Below are 14,141 nucleotides of genomic sequence, written 5' to 3' on the forward strand. Positions count from 1 at the left end.
CTAGGGGCAGTATGGCAATCATGTGTTATTTGATGTACAGAGGATAAAGTATATTGTTTGGACTAGAAAACAAGTCTTTATGGCTTTGTTCCAATGGAAACCACTCTGAGAATAGTTTACAGGGTTTCTCTCTTTTTTTGGAGGCAGTGGGGGATACACTTCATTCATTAAACGAGTATGTATTAAATATCGACACACAGTTATCACATTGCTAGGTGATATGGCTCTATCTTAGTGGGTATTGAAATGTATCGAAGGAGGCAGCCAACAAAGCACATATCCAAATTAAGTAAATGCTAAAGAGAGAAAAGAATATAGATGAAAAGAATTGGTCAGTGCACCTAAGAAACAACCACGTGAGGCTTCCTGGGGGAGATGGAACTCATTTATTTGTTGAACTCTCATCACACACATGCGTGTATTTACCAGGTTATGCTGCAAGTATGTGGACAAAATGGTAAAAGAGCTCTCACCATTGTTTCCTTCTTTTGATGGCATTTTTCTCTATCTGAGTGGGAGAGGTAATACGTCTTATTCCATGTTACATTCCCACACATGGGAGTGACTAACACATCAGAGACATTAAATAAATATTTGTGGAGCTAATCGATGAGTCTTACATAGTCGATCAGATAAACTGTACCTTAGTTTCCATTTTTGTAATATCAGGATTGAAATACTTAATGTGCAGAGATGTTGGGGAAATTTAGTGAGAATATTCTATCAAACACACAGCATATTGACCAGCACATTTCAGAGGCTGAGTAAATACTGGTTACCTGACATACTTCTTGTATATTGTTTGTCCAGTAATTCAGTACATTAAAAAAAACAACACAAACTTTTCAGCTAAAGGTATATTTTCTTCAAGCTTTGTAGATCTTCAAGTGCTTTCCAGTGTGTCTCTATCATCTTTCCTCAACCGTCAACTCTACACGCATGTCTTCTCACTGTTATCTTTTCCTCCCCTTACAGCAGTGCCTGAAACCAAACCACATTCTGTACAGAAGGTCTCACACTCAGCACAGTGGATGTTTTAAGGACTCATGAAAATGGCCAGAGAACTTAAGCTCTAATAAGAGCTGTGCTGCGAAGCAGCCCTTTCCACCAGTGTATCAGTGAGAACACATCCTGAAAACTTCCCTGAAAGGTCAAGAATTAATCTGACATCACGAACACAAACGAGCCATCTAGGATGGGGGTGGACTCTCCACAACCATTTTGCCTTCGAGATCTGCATGAATGGGAGATAGTTATTGAACACCTCCAACCTCCACTTACTGTCATGGATAGAAAACCAGTACGAATTCCAGAACAGTGAATTCATTTATTAGGTCTATTCAATGACATAATTGTTAGCCAAGTGGCCACCACTTTCTGGTAATCACCTCTGGAAACAGTATTACCAAGAATGTTTGGAAACCATTCAAAAAGAATTTCTTACTTCTTAAATTCACATTGCTTCAGTCAACCTCGTCGGGCACTTCTCTATGCCTGCCAGTCTATAACTAGATCACACATACACATTGCACACCTGCTGCCCTCATACTCTGGTAGGGGAGAAAATAAGCATTTTTCATATTGCCCTCTTTCTTGCAGACACTGACTGCAGAGGAGGGCGATAAAGAAGTGATAAATAAGGTTGATCCCAGGATAGACTTGGCATACTTTATGACATTTACACAGATTCTCCTACTAGGATCTTTCTCAGTCCCCTGAATCCTGACCTTGAATTCATCCTGGCCCATTTCAATCCCAATGCTCAGGATCACTCATGGACAGTTGTCTTGCCATTGTCCAGGAACTCTTGATTAAAGTCCACATGACATCAATGCTTTTAATAATCTTGCCATAGTCTTGACCTCAAGGATATCTGCCTGCATCTGTGGGAGAGTGACTGAGCCCACTGCATGATGGGCAACTGTACCACAGTGAGCACATTCCTTCTGTGGGGATTTTCCAGTTTCCCAGACCTGCAGGGTCTCCTGTTTGTGATGATTTTCTTGTCCCATGTGACCATATTAGCTGCAAATGTGTCCATAATGGTGGCCATCAAGCTCAGCCACAACCTTCACACCCCGATGTACTTTTTCCTCTCTGGCTTGTCCTTTTCAGAAACCTGTACCACTATGGTAGTCATCCCCCGAATGCTAGTGGACTTGCTATCAGACAGCAAGACCATTTCCCTTCCTGAGTGCGCCACACAGATGTTCCTCTTCTTGAGCTTGGCAGGCAATAACTGCTTCATCGTGGCTGCCATGTCCTACGACCGTTACACTGCCATTCACAACCCGCTGCACTACCCCATCCTCATGACCCACAAGACCTGCCTTCAGCTCATGATGGCCTCTTGTGTCACTGGGATCGTGGTGTCTCTGTGCATTGTCCTCATAGTATTCAACTTGTCTTTTTGTGACTCCAGCATCATCCAGCACTTTTTCTGTGACATCACACCTGTAGCCTCCATTGCCTGTGATTACACTTTGTTTCAGAAAATGATCCTTCTTGCACTCACTTCCTTTGTGTTAGTGGGCACCTTCATTTTAATTATGATTTCCTATGTCTTCATTGTGGTCACAGTTGTGAAGATGCCCTCTGCAAGGGGGAGGTATAAGGCCTTTTCGACTTGCTCCTCTCACCTCACTGTAGTGTGCATACACTATGGTTTTTCTGGCTTTGTCCATTTGAGACCCAAGGAAACTGATTCATTTCATGAAGATATGCTGATGTCTGTGACATATACAGTGCTGACTCCTCTGCTTAATCCCATAGTTTACAGCCTAAGGAACAAAGACATGCAAATAGCTCTAAGGAGAGTACTAGGAAATGTCAGTAGGTTTTTCTCTCATATGGCAAGTAAAAGAGCCTTGAACACTTCTTAGGACATGTACAGAGCCTGCCCTGACTGGTGTGGCTCAGTTGGTTGGGCATTGTCTCACAAAGTGAAAGGTCGCTGGTTCGATTCCCAGTCAGGGTACATGCCTGGGTTGTGGGCCCAGCAGGCAAGTACCCATTTGGGGCACATGAGAGGGGCAACTCTCAATGTTTCTCTCTCACATCAATGTTTCACTCCCTGTCTTTCTCCTTCCCTTCTCCTCTCTCTAAAAATAAATAAATAAAATTTTAAAAAATCTATAGAGCATTGATAAATAAAGGTGAAGAAAGTGGAGTACTCCTAATAAAAATTAGCACTTTATGTGCAAAGCAGTTAACGTGTGTTCTATTTGTCTGATGTGTCCTGGCCTCATTCTTTTCCTACTATAAACTAGATGTAGTTTTTAAAATATTTTGCACAATTCATGAGAGAAATGTGAATTAAAGTACAACAGATATCACCTTGTACCTGTCAGAATAACTACCATCTATAAATCAGTAAACAGCAAATGTTGGTGAAGATGTGGGAAAAAGGAACCCCAGTACACTGTTGGTGGGAAAGCACATTGGTGCAGCCAGTGGAAAGCAATATCTGGAAAAAGTAAAAATGGAACTGCCCTATGACCCAGTGATTTTTCTTCTGGGAATTTATCTAAAGAGACCTGGAACACTAATGCTAAAGAATATAAGCACCCCTATGTTACTGCAGTTTTATTTACAATCGCCAAGATATGGAAGCAACCCAAATGTCTATCAGTAGATGAGTGCATAAAACAACTATGGGACATTTACACAATGGAATACTACTTGGCTGTAAAAAAGGAGGAAATCTTACCCTTATTGACACCCAAGATTATTATGTTAAGTGAAATAAGCCAGTCAGAGAAATATAAATATCATATGATTTCACTTATATGTGGAATCTAATGAAGAAACTGAACTAGCAAGCTAAATAGAGACAGACTCATTCATAGAGAGTAGAATGACAGCTCTGGGGGTGGGTGGTGTTGGATGAGGGTATGAAGGGAGTGAGTAACAAAGAATAAAAAGAAAAAAGCCTCATGGACATGGGCAACAGTGTGCTGACTGCGGGCAGGAGAGGGGGTGGGGCGAGGTGGAGGAGGGTGTAGAGGGATAAATAGTGATACACAGAGACTTGACCTGGGGTGGTGAACACACAATACAGTGCACAGATGATGTGCTGTAGAACTTGCACCTGGAACCTGTACAATTTTGTAACTAGTGTCACCCCAATGAATCAATAAAGAGGGGAAAAATAAAATATATTAAATGTTGCGAGGGAGGTGGGTTTGGCTGGGGTGGGGTGGGGGGAATGGTGGGGATAAAATGCAGACAAGTGTAATTGAAAAACAATAAAATAATTAAAAATTATATATATGCATATACACATGCACATATGTATACCGGAAACACATCAAAAATGCTTTGCAACATTGTATTTTCACAATTCTGGTTGGCTTAGGAGGAGGAAAAAATTTGTTGTAAGAGAAAAAGAAAAAGAAAAATGAATGAAAGAAAGAGAGTGAGACACACAGAGAAAAAGAAGGAAAGAAAAGAGATCATTAATCGATTGGAAAAAGGAGAAAGCAGAAACACAACTTTAGAGTTGCAATGAGGTAAGGACCACAATACAAGAAATTTCAAAGAACTTTAAGGAATTACATTTTCAACTCTATTTATTTGACACTACATAGGAATGAATGAGTATCTGGAAAAATAATTAATGAGTTTCTGAAAAAGAAATATGCATTTTTAACATATCAAATTCCAGGTATAATGTAGAAAAATCTGTCAAAAAGCTATTCTTCCTATCCCCCAACAAAGGAGTAGGCGAGATGGTTCCATAATTAACTTCTTTTTTAAAATTATTTATATACTTTTCTGTATTTTTAAAATTTTTTATTGTTATTCAATTACAGTTGTATGCCTTTTCTCCCCACCCCTCCACCCCAGCCCAGCCAAACCCACCTCCCTCCCCTACCTCCACCCTCCCCCTTGATTTTGTCCATGTGTCCTTTATAGTAGTTCCTATAATCCCCTCTCCTCACTGTCCCCTCCCCACTCCCCCCCTGGCTATTGTTAGATTGTTCTTAACCTCAATGTCTCTGGTTATATTTTGTTTGCTTTTTTCTTCTATTGATTATGTTCCAGTTAAAGGTGAGATCATATGGTATTTGTCCCTTACCACCTGGCTTATTTCATTTAGCATAATGCTCTCCAGTTCCATCCATGTTGTTGCAAAGGGTATAAGCTCCTTCTTTCTCTCTGCTGCATAGAATTTCATTGTGTAAATATACCACAGTTTTTTGATCCACTCATTTGCTGATGGACACTTAGGTTGCTTCTAGTACTTGGCTATTGTAAATTGTGCTGCTATGAACATTGGGGTGCATAGGTTCTTTTGGATTGGTGATTCAGGGTTCTTAGGGTATAATCCCAGCAGTGGAATTGCTGGGTCAAAAGGCAGTTCCATTTTTAGTTTTCACCAAAAGAAAAAAGCAAACAAAATATAACCAGAGACATCGAAGTTAAGAGCAATCTAACAATAACCAGAGGGGAGTGGGGAAGGGGCAGTGGGGAGAGGGTTTTTCAGGAACTACTGTAAAGGACACATGGACAAAACCCAGGGGGAGAGTGGAGGTAGGGGAGGGAGGTGGGCTTGTCGGGGGTGGGGTGTGGGGAGGGGAGAAAATGCAGACCTGTAATTGAACAGCAATAAAAAAAAACGAAAAAAAAGAATAAATAAATAAAAACAAAAAAACAACCAGAACTGACAGAAAGTCAAACTGTATGGAAGTATGACAACCAAGGCGTTAAAGAAACATTCATCCAGACCAGTAGGAGGGGCAGAGATGGAGAGCAGGGGTGGAGAGGACTGGGGCACCTGGCAGACTGGGCACTCCCACATTTGCATGTGGGTAAACAGGGAGGAACAACTGAGAAGCAAGATAGACCCTGTAACCCAGGGTTACAGCATGGGGAAATAAAGCCTCAAAACCTCTGAATGAAAAAACCTGTGGGGGTTAGGTGGCAGGAGAAACTCCCAGCCTCACAAGAGAGTTCGTTGGAGAGACTTACAGAGTCCTATAATGTACACAAACCCACCCACTCAGGAATCAGCACCAGAAGGGCCCAAATTGCTTGTGGGTAGTGCAGGAAGTGACTGAAAGCCGTCAGAGAGCTGAAGGAGTGGCATTGTCCCCTATCAGAACCCCACATACAGTGCCACAACACAGCGACCTGGGTTGCCCTTCCATAGCAAATACCTAAGGCCCTCCCCCTTATGACACAACAGGCAGGAGGAGACAAAAAGAAATGGCCCAAATGAAAGAACTTATCAAAGCTCCAGGAAAAATACAACTAAGTGATGAAGAGATAGACAACCTATCAGACCCACAGTTCAAAACATTGGTAATTAGGATGCTCAAGAATTGGTTGAGTATGGTCACAAAATAGAGGAAAAAGTGAAGGCTATGAAAGGTGAAATGAAGGAAAATGTACAGGAACCAACAGTAATGGGAAGGAAACTGGGACACAAATCAGCTGTTTGGAGCAGAAGGAAGAAATAAACATTCCACCAGAACAGAATGAAGAAACAAGAATTCAAAAAAATGAGGACAGGCTAAGGAACCTCCAGGACATTTTAAATGTTCTAACATCTGAATCATAGGGGTACCAGAAGGATAAGAGGAACAGCATGAAGTTGAAAACTTATTTGAAAAAATAATGAAGGTCTTCCCCAATCTGGAAAGGAAATAAACTTCCAGGAAGTCCAGGAAGCTCAGAGGATCCCAAAGAAGTTCAACCTAAGGAAGCACACACCAAGGCACATCATAATTGCATTACCTATTAAAGATAAGGAGAGAATCTTAAAAGCAGCAAGAGAAAAGGACACAATTACCCACAAAGGAGTTCTCATAAGTCTGTCAGCTGACTTCTCCAAAGAAACCTTACAGGAAAAAAAGGGCTGGAAAGTAGTATTCAAAGTCATGAAAGGCAAGGACCTACATCCAAGATTGCTCTATCCACCAAAGCTATCATTTAAATGGAAGGGCAGATAAAGTGCTTCCCAGATATGGTCAAGTTAAAGGAGTTCATCATCAGCAAGCCCTTATTATATGAAATGTTAAAGGGACTTCTCTAAAAAAAAAGGAAGAGATCAAAAATAGGGACAGTAAATGACAAGAAACACAACCATAAAAAACTGAACCTAAAAACCAAACAAACATAAAAACAAGAACAAACTAAGCATACAACTAGAACAGGAACAGAATCACAGAAATGGAGACCACATGAAGAGTCATCAGGTGGCAAGGGGGAAAAAAATGGGAATAGGTACAAGTAATAAGTAGCATAAATGGTAGGGAGAAAATAGACAGGGTATGCTAAGTATAGTATAGGAAATGGAGAAGCCAAAGAACTTATATGTACGACCCATGCACAGGGCAAAGAGGGGAATACTGGTGGGAGGGGGTGTGCAGGGCAGAGAGGAATAAAGGAGGGGGGGAGGCAATGGGACAACTGTAATAGCATAATCAATAAAATGTATTTTTAAAAAAGAAAAAAGAAAGAAATATTGCCATTTTGGACAGCATGCATGCACCCGGGGAGCGTTATGCTCAATGAAATAAGCCAGTCACAAAAAGACAAATACCATATGATTTCACTCATATGAGAAAACTAATGAACAAAATAAACCAACAAAACAGAAGCAGACTCAGAGAGAACAGACTGACAGCTATCAGAGGGGAGAGGGTTGTGGGGCTGGGTGAAGGGATTAAGCAAACAATCAAGCAAACAGCTCATAGACACAGACAACAACAGCAGGGTGATTAGCAGAGGGGAAGGGGGGTGAGGGAGGTTGAAGAGGGTATAAATGAGGTATAAATGGTTGAAGGAGGCATAACTAGGAGTAGTGAACACACAATACAATGTCCAGAGACTATATTATAGAATTGTACACCTGAGACCTATATAATTTGATGAACTAATGTCACCCCAATGAATTCAATTTTAAAAAAGGAGTCAAGAGTGGTTACCTGTGGGGATTTGAAAAGGAAGGGAAAATGAGCAATTCTTATCTCTTCTGAGCCATTTTAACCAAGTACATACAATTGACAGCACTAAAATGAGGGATATTAAATTATTTTAATAAATAACTCAGGCTGTTCCATGGAAGACCAAATGTACATATAGGAGAATCAATTGTAGCACTTTGCACTGTTAAGATAAAGTGCACAAGTGGCAGGGATTAGGAGGTAAGACCAACAGGAGTTGGTCATGGGTGAACACATGAGAACCAGTTCGGATCCTGAGTACAGACCTGGTGCTCAGGGTCAGACCTTAGGTCTAGCCAGGTTTGGGGAATTAGGCAGACTGTTTTGGGTGGGAAGCAAAAACCGCAGGTCATGGGCCAGTTGGGAACCAGTGGCCACAAGGGAGGCGCTCAAGTCAACTAGAGGACAGTAGCAGTTAAAGTGCACGTTCTGGCAGCAGTCCGACTTAGGTTTTAAACCTGGATGGAATTTTACCACTTGAATATATTAGACAAGTATCTTGAACTAAGACTCGGGATATTCTGTAAAATTAGGATAATGGGAACTCTTAGCTCACCAAATTATTGTGAGGATTACATGAGTGTGTAAATAAAGTGTTAAGCAAGTGCTTGGCAAAGAGTAAATTCTGAATGAAAGTTGGTTAGTATTATTAGTAGAATTTCGATAGAGTGGCACATAGGCAGGGTGAGACAGAACTTTCTAAAATAAGGGTTAGCAAGAGAATTAGCTGAGTCTTCAGGTTGAAGACAGCTGTTTCTACCAACGTCCATCTACTCAAATAAGCCACTAGTCATCAGTAGTCATCCCTGTGAGGCATGTATATATATATATACATACTTTTTGCTAGAAAAAATATACGTTTTAAATAATCATGTTATTTAAATTTCAACTTTATGTGGTGTTCCACTCTAAGGATCCCCAAGGCACCTAAAGGAGTGTCTTACACATATCATGATAAAACACATGAAATACACATATGATGAGGGAATAAAGCTAAGGTTACCACTGTATAGTGAAGTTTATTATTATTTAACCTGAAATAGCAAAGTACACTTAGAAACAATATTTAGCTATGAAATAACTTACCATTTATACCCCCCATGACTATCAATTAGAAGTGCACCAAAATCTAGATATTAAAAATTGACAAGTTCAAAACTAATAGACCCCTTAAAGATTAGTTGTGTTCATGTGAAGTGAACTTCTCAACACTCACTTGAGAATGTGATAATGATCCCTGGTGCTTTGGAATTCACATTTGAGTCTCTACCATCTTCAGAGATTTATCCCCAAAGGCAAATAATAATAAAAGGCACCGTTGCTACTATATAATAACAATGACTTATCTGTAAGGTGAATGATTTCATATCAAGAGGTAAGATTTTGGCTTTTATGGGTAATCTATGATTTCCCTTTATACTCTAAAGTTGCACTCCTAAGACACAGTGGGAAAAAAACACACATGTAATCTGGCAGAGAGCTAGCAAGTAACATTAAGTGAATTAACCTAAATTTCACCAGTCCAGTTGGTGGGTATAAACAAATATAATTCAGGGTACCAGGATCCCTCATTTACCCACCCATAAGACCAGAAGGTCACATGATCTTTCACACTATCTGACCTTGGCACTCAACTCTAATGCTAATAAATTCAATAGCTTGAGATGCTTTGGGGGTTTACTGTTTGTAAATACCCAAAGACTTCCTTTGTTTATTGTTTTGGATGCTTTAGCTTACAGGCAACGAGATACTTTGGACAAAGTGGAGAATATACAGCCAGAACACTAGGAGGTGTGGTTCAACTTGGCCACGGGCTAGAAAAACTTGGGTAAAGTGAACTTTTTAGGCTCTAGCTTCATTCAGCTGCATTATTATGCTGAAACTAAATTTATTTCATTCTATAATACTCTAATTATAAAACATTGTCATATTAGGAAATGATTTGATTTGTTTAAATAAATTTATACAGCATTTAGGTTGATATTTTGAACTACTTGATATAACAGTATTTTAATTGTAATGTTAAATGTACATAATACATTTACAACAGGTGTCTTTATTTATAATGACAATTTAAAAATCCTTCCTATTGTAAACTGCATTGCTATGAACATTGGGGTGCATAGGTTCTTTTAAATTGGCGTTTCAGGGTTCTTAGGGTATAATCCTGGCAGTGGAACTTTGAGGGCAAAATACAGTTCCATTTTTAGTTTTCTGAGGAAATTCCATACTGTTTTCCACAGTGGCTGCACCAGTCTGCATTCCCATCAATGGTATACTAGGGTCCCCTTTTCTCCACAGGCTCACCAGAACTTGTTTGTTGATTTGTTTATGATGGCGATTTTGACCAGTGTGAAGTGGTATCTTATACTGGTTTTAATTTGCATCCCTCTGAAGGCTAGTGATGCTAAGCATCCTTTCATATGTCTCTGGGCCCTCTGTATGTCCTCCTTGGAGAAGTGTCTGTTTAGGTCCTTTGCCCATTTTTTAATTGGATAGTTTGTCTTTCTTGTGTGGGGTCCTGTGAGTTCTTTAAAGATTTTGGAGATCAAACCCTTGTCCAAGGTATCATTGGCAAATACATTTTCCCATACGGTTGGTTCCCTTTTCGTTTATTTTCTTTAGCCATGCAGAAGCTTTTTAATTTCAAGAAGCCCCATTTGTTTATTCTTTCTTCTATGTCCCTTGCTCTAGGAGCCTACTGGTGAAAATACTGCTGCATGGAATAGCTGAGATTTTCCTGCCTATGTTCTCCTCTGGGACTTTTATGGTATTGTGACTTATATTTAAGTCTTTCATCCATCTTGAGTTTATTTTTGTGTATGATGTAAGTTGGAGGTCAAGTTTCATATTTTTGCATGTAGCATCCAGATCTCCCAACACCACTTGTTGAAGAGCTATTTTTACTCCATTTTATGCTCCTGCCCCCTTTGTCCAATATGACTTGGCCATCGAGACATGGGTTTATTTCTGGGCTGTCTGTTCTGTTCCATTGGTCTATGTGTCTGTTCTTATGCCAGTACCAGATTGATTACAGTAGCCTTGTAATGTAGCCTAAGTGTCCATCAGTAAATGAGTAGATCAAAAAACTGTGGTACATTTACATAATGGAAAACTACACAGCAGAAAGAAAGAAGGAGCTCCTACCCTTCTCAACAGCATGGATGGAACTAGAGAGCATTATGCTAAGTCAAGACGTGAAAGACAAATACCATATGATCTCACCTATACATGGAACCTAATCAACAAAACAAACAAGCAAGCAAAATATAACCAGAGATGTGGAAAATAAAGAACAAACTGACAGTAATGAGAGGGAAGGGAGGATAATGGGGGGGAAAGGCGATGGACCATCAGGGAACATGTATGAAGGACCCATGGACAAAGACAATGGGAGTGGGGCAGAGGATTGAATGTATAGGTGGAAGTGAGTAGGGCAGGAGAGATTAATGGGGGGGGGAAATGGGGACAACTGTAATTGCACAACAATGAAATATAATAATAAAATAATTAAAATCCTTTCTATTGCTTCTTTGTTCTATTAAAAATTGTATTTCTCCTTTCAAGAAAACTTTACCCTTTGAGACAGCATGGCTAGACCTGGAGAACATTTTGCTAAGTGAAATAAGCCAGTCAGAGAAAGACAAATACCATATGATTTCACTCCTATGTGGAATCTAATGAACAAACTGAACTAACAAGCAAAATAGAGACAGACTCATACACAGAGAGCAGGCTGACAGCTCTGGGAGCAGGTGGTTGGGGTGGAGGGATTGAGCAAAAAAGAAAACGAACTCATGGTCAGGGACAACAGGGTGGTGATTATGGGGGTGTGGAGGGTGGAGGTGGAAGAGGGTATAAGTGGGATAAATGGTAATGGGAAAAAAGCTACAAAAAAAGGATAACTGATTGAAAAAATTTGTGTTTCTCCTTTTAAAAAATGAACTTGTTTTACTGATAAAAATGTAAACTTTCTCAATAACTATGCACCTCTTTCATACATTACCTGTAAAATGAGGAATTTGTTACCATGCATTTCCGACTCAACTACATCATGAGTATTATTTAATTTCATTTACAGTGTAGTTAGAAAAGGAATGGACTGGATTCTAACTGCTTTGAGATTCACGACTTGATGCTGCCCTTTGCTAGGTAAACTTGGTAAGTTACTGACCAGTGGCAAATCAGTTACTTCATCTATAAATACAAGTCCTCAGTATTATTTCTTGGAAATTAATATCTAAATGTTTTACACTGTGCTTAGCGTTTAGTAACCTTTCAATAAGTGTTAGGTATTACATCTCCATTACGTAATCCAATATTTACGCATTCATCTTCCGTGTTATACTGACAATTCCTATCTGCTATTCTGACAAGCCTTATGTTTTCAATGCTTAGATTTCAAGCCACTTTAAGTATATTTATAAATTGATAATATAAAGAGAAAAAGATACACATTATTTGAAGCAGGTTCTGTAGTGTTGCTGAAAAAAGTTTATTTTTCTTATATTTATTATATATTTTCCATTACCATTTAGTCCCTTTAAACCCCCTTCCCCCAGCAATCACCACACTTCTCCATGTCCATGAGTCCTTTTTCCTTTCTGCTCAATCCCTCCACCCCTTAACTACCCCCTCACTAGCTGCCAAAACATACAAGATTCATTGCACATAGCTCTGGACTCTAAAAAATGCCCAGACTTGGCTTAAGTAATTATTTTGTTTAGAATAATTTTTATGTGCATTAATGAAGATAAACCACTGAACTCACAACTTTTTTTACTGTTGACACTATTACAGATGTCTCCCACTTCCCCCACCCCTTGCCTCTCTCCACCCAGCCCATGTCCCCCCAACTCCCAGCTCTCATCACATTGTTGTCTGTGTCTGTGGGCTCTGCATACATGCATGTGTGTTCTTTGGCTGATCTCTTCCAGTCCTCCCCACCCGCCTCCCCTCTGAATCTGTCAGTCTGTTCCATGTATCCATGCCTCTGGCTTCATTTTGTTCATCAGTTTATTTTATTCATTAGATTCCACATTTGAGTGATGGCATTAATGTAATGTTTCATCACAGGTTCATTTGGGTAGCAGCAACATTATCTCATGGATTCCCTGGGGCCCGGGAACCACACTGTGGTGACAGACTTCATTTTCCTGGGCTTAACTGATGACCCAGTCCTTCGAGTCATCCTCTTTGTGATCATCCTGTGTATCTACCTGGTGACCGTGTCTGGCAATCTCAGCACAATCGTTCTTATCAGAATCTCTTCTCAGCTCCATCATCCTATGTATTTTTTTCTGAGCCACTTGGCTTTTGCTGACACATACCTTTCAACTTCCGTCACACCCAATATGCTTGTAAACTTCCTGGCGGAGAGAAATCCAATCTCCTATCACGGATGTGGCACGCAGCTTGGTTCAACTGCTGTCTTTGGGATAGTCGAGTGCTTCCTTCTGGCTACGATGGCATATGATCGCTTTGTGGCAATCTGCAACCCACTGCTTTATTCAACCAAAATGTCCACACGAGTCTGTGTTCAGTTCCTCATAGTGGCTTACGTGGGTGGTTTTCTCAATGCTTCCTCCTTTACTATTTGCTTCTATTTTTTATTCTTCTGTGGACCAAATGAAATCAATCATTTTTTCTGTGATTTTGCCCCTCTAGTGGAACTCTCCTGTTCTGATAGCAGTATCCCTGCAGTTGTTCCCTCATTTACATCTGGCTCCATCTTTGTGGTCACAGTGTTTGTCATACTTGTCTCCTACATCTACATCCTCATCACCATCCTGAAGATGAACTCCAACGAGGGGCGGCACAAGGCCTTCTCCACCTGCTCATCCCACCTCACAGTGGTCACCCTGTTCTATGGGACCATCACATTCATATATGTGATGCCCAAGTCCACTTTCTCAACTGACCAGAACAAGGTGGTGTCTGTATTCTACACAGTGGTGATTCCCATGCTGAACCCCATCATCTAAAGCCTCCGGAACAATGAAATCAAGGGGGCTCTGAAAAGAGTGCTTCAGAAAAAAACATTTTCTTAGTGAAACCTGTTATTTTGTGGGGTTTGATATGATGACATACCTTAAATATAAGAATAAAAGGAAATCGAGTGTCTGTAGTCAAAATATATTTATCTACATGTCATTAGCCAATGTGGAGCTTTTTGTGAGGATAGGAGGT

General features: G+C 40.1%; 2 protein-coding genes across 2 annotated transcripts; both read left to right on the forward strand.

Annotated features, from left to right (window-relative positions):
* Positions 1-1,412: 1,412 nt before the first annotated feature.
* LOC128781047 (olfactory receptor 10T2-like) lies at positions 1,413-3,196 on the forward strand. Its single transcript, XM_053925174.1, has one exon. The coding sequence runs from the start codon at positions 1,911-1,913 to the stop codon at positions 2,880-2,882; it is 972 nt and encodes a 323-aa protein (XP_053781149.1). The 5' UTR covers positions 1,413-1,910; the 3' UTR covers positions 2,883-3,196.
* An 8,882-nt stretch (positions 3,197-12,078) lies between these two features.
* Positions 12,079-13,936, forward strand: LOC128781021 (olfactory receptor 5P76-like). The gene is made up of 2 exons (XM_053925092.1): positions 12,079-12,113; positions 13,029-13,936. The coding sequence occupies exon 2, from the start codon at positions 13,058-13,060 to the stop codon at positions 13,934-13,936; it is 879 nt and encodes a 292-aa protein (XP_053781067.1). The 5' UTR covers positions 12,079-12,113; positions 13,029-13,057.
* Positions 13,937-14,141: the final 205 nt, after the last annotated feature.

The sequence above is a fragment of the Desmodus rotundus genome, chromosome 5 (genome assembly GCF_022682495.2).
Source record: "Desmodus rotundus isolate HL8 chromosome 5, HLdesRot8A.1, whole genome shotgun sequence".
NCBI classification, from domain to species: Eukaryota; Metazoa; Chordata; class Mammalia; order Chiroptera; family Phyllostomidae; genus Desmodus; species Desmodus rotundus.

What these genes read in the sequence shown, in the direction of transcription:
- LOC128781047 (XM_053925174.1), top strand. Translation starts at nt 1,911, where the DNA reads ATGATGGGCAACTGTACCACAGTGAGCACATTCCTTCTGTGGGGATTT.
- LOC128781021 (XM_053925092.1), top strand. Translation starts at nt 13,058, where the DNA reads ATGGATTCCCTGGGGCCCGGGAACCACACTGTGGTGACAGACTTCATT.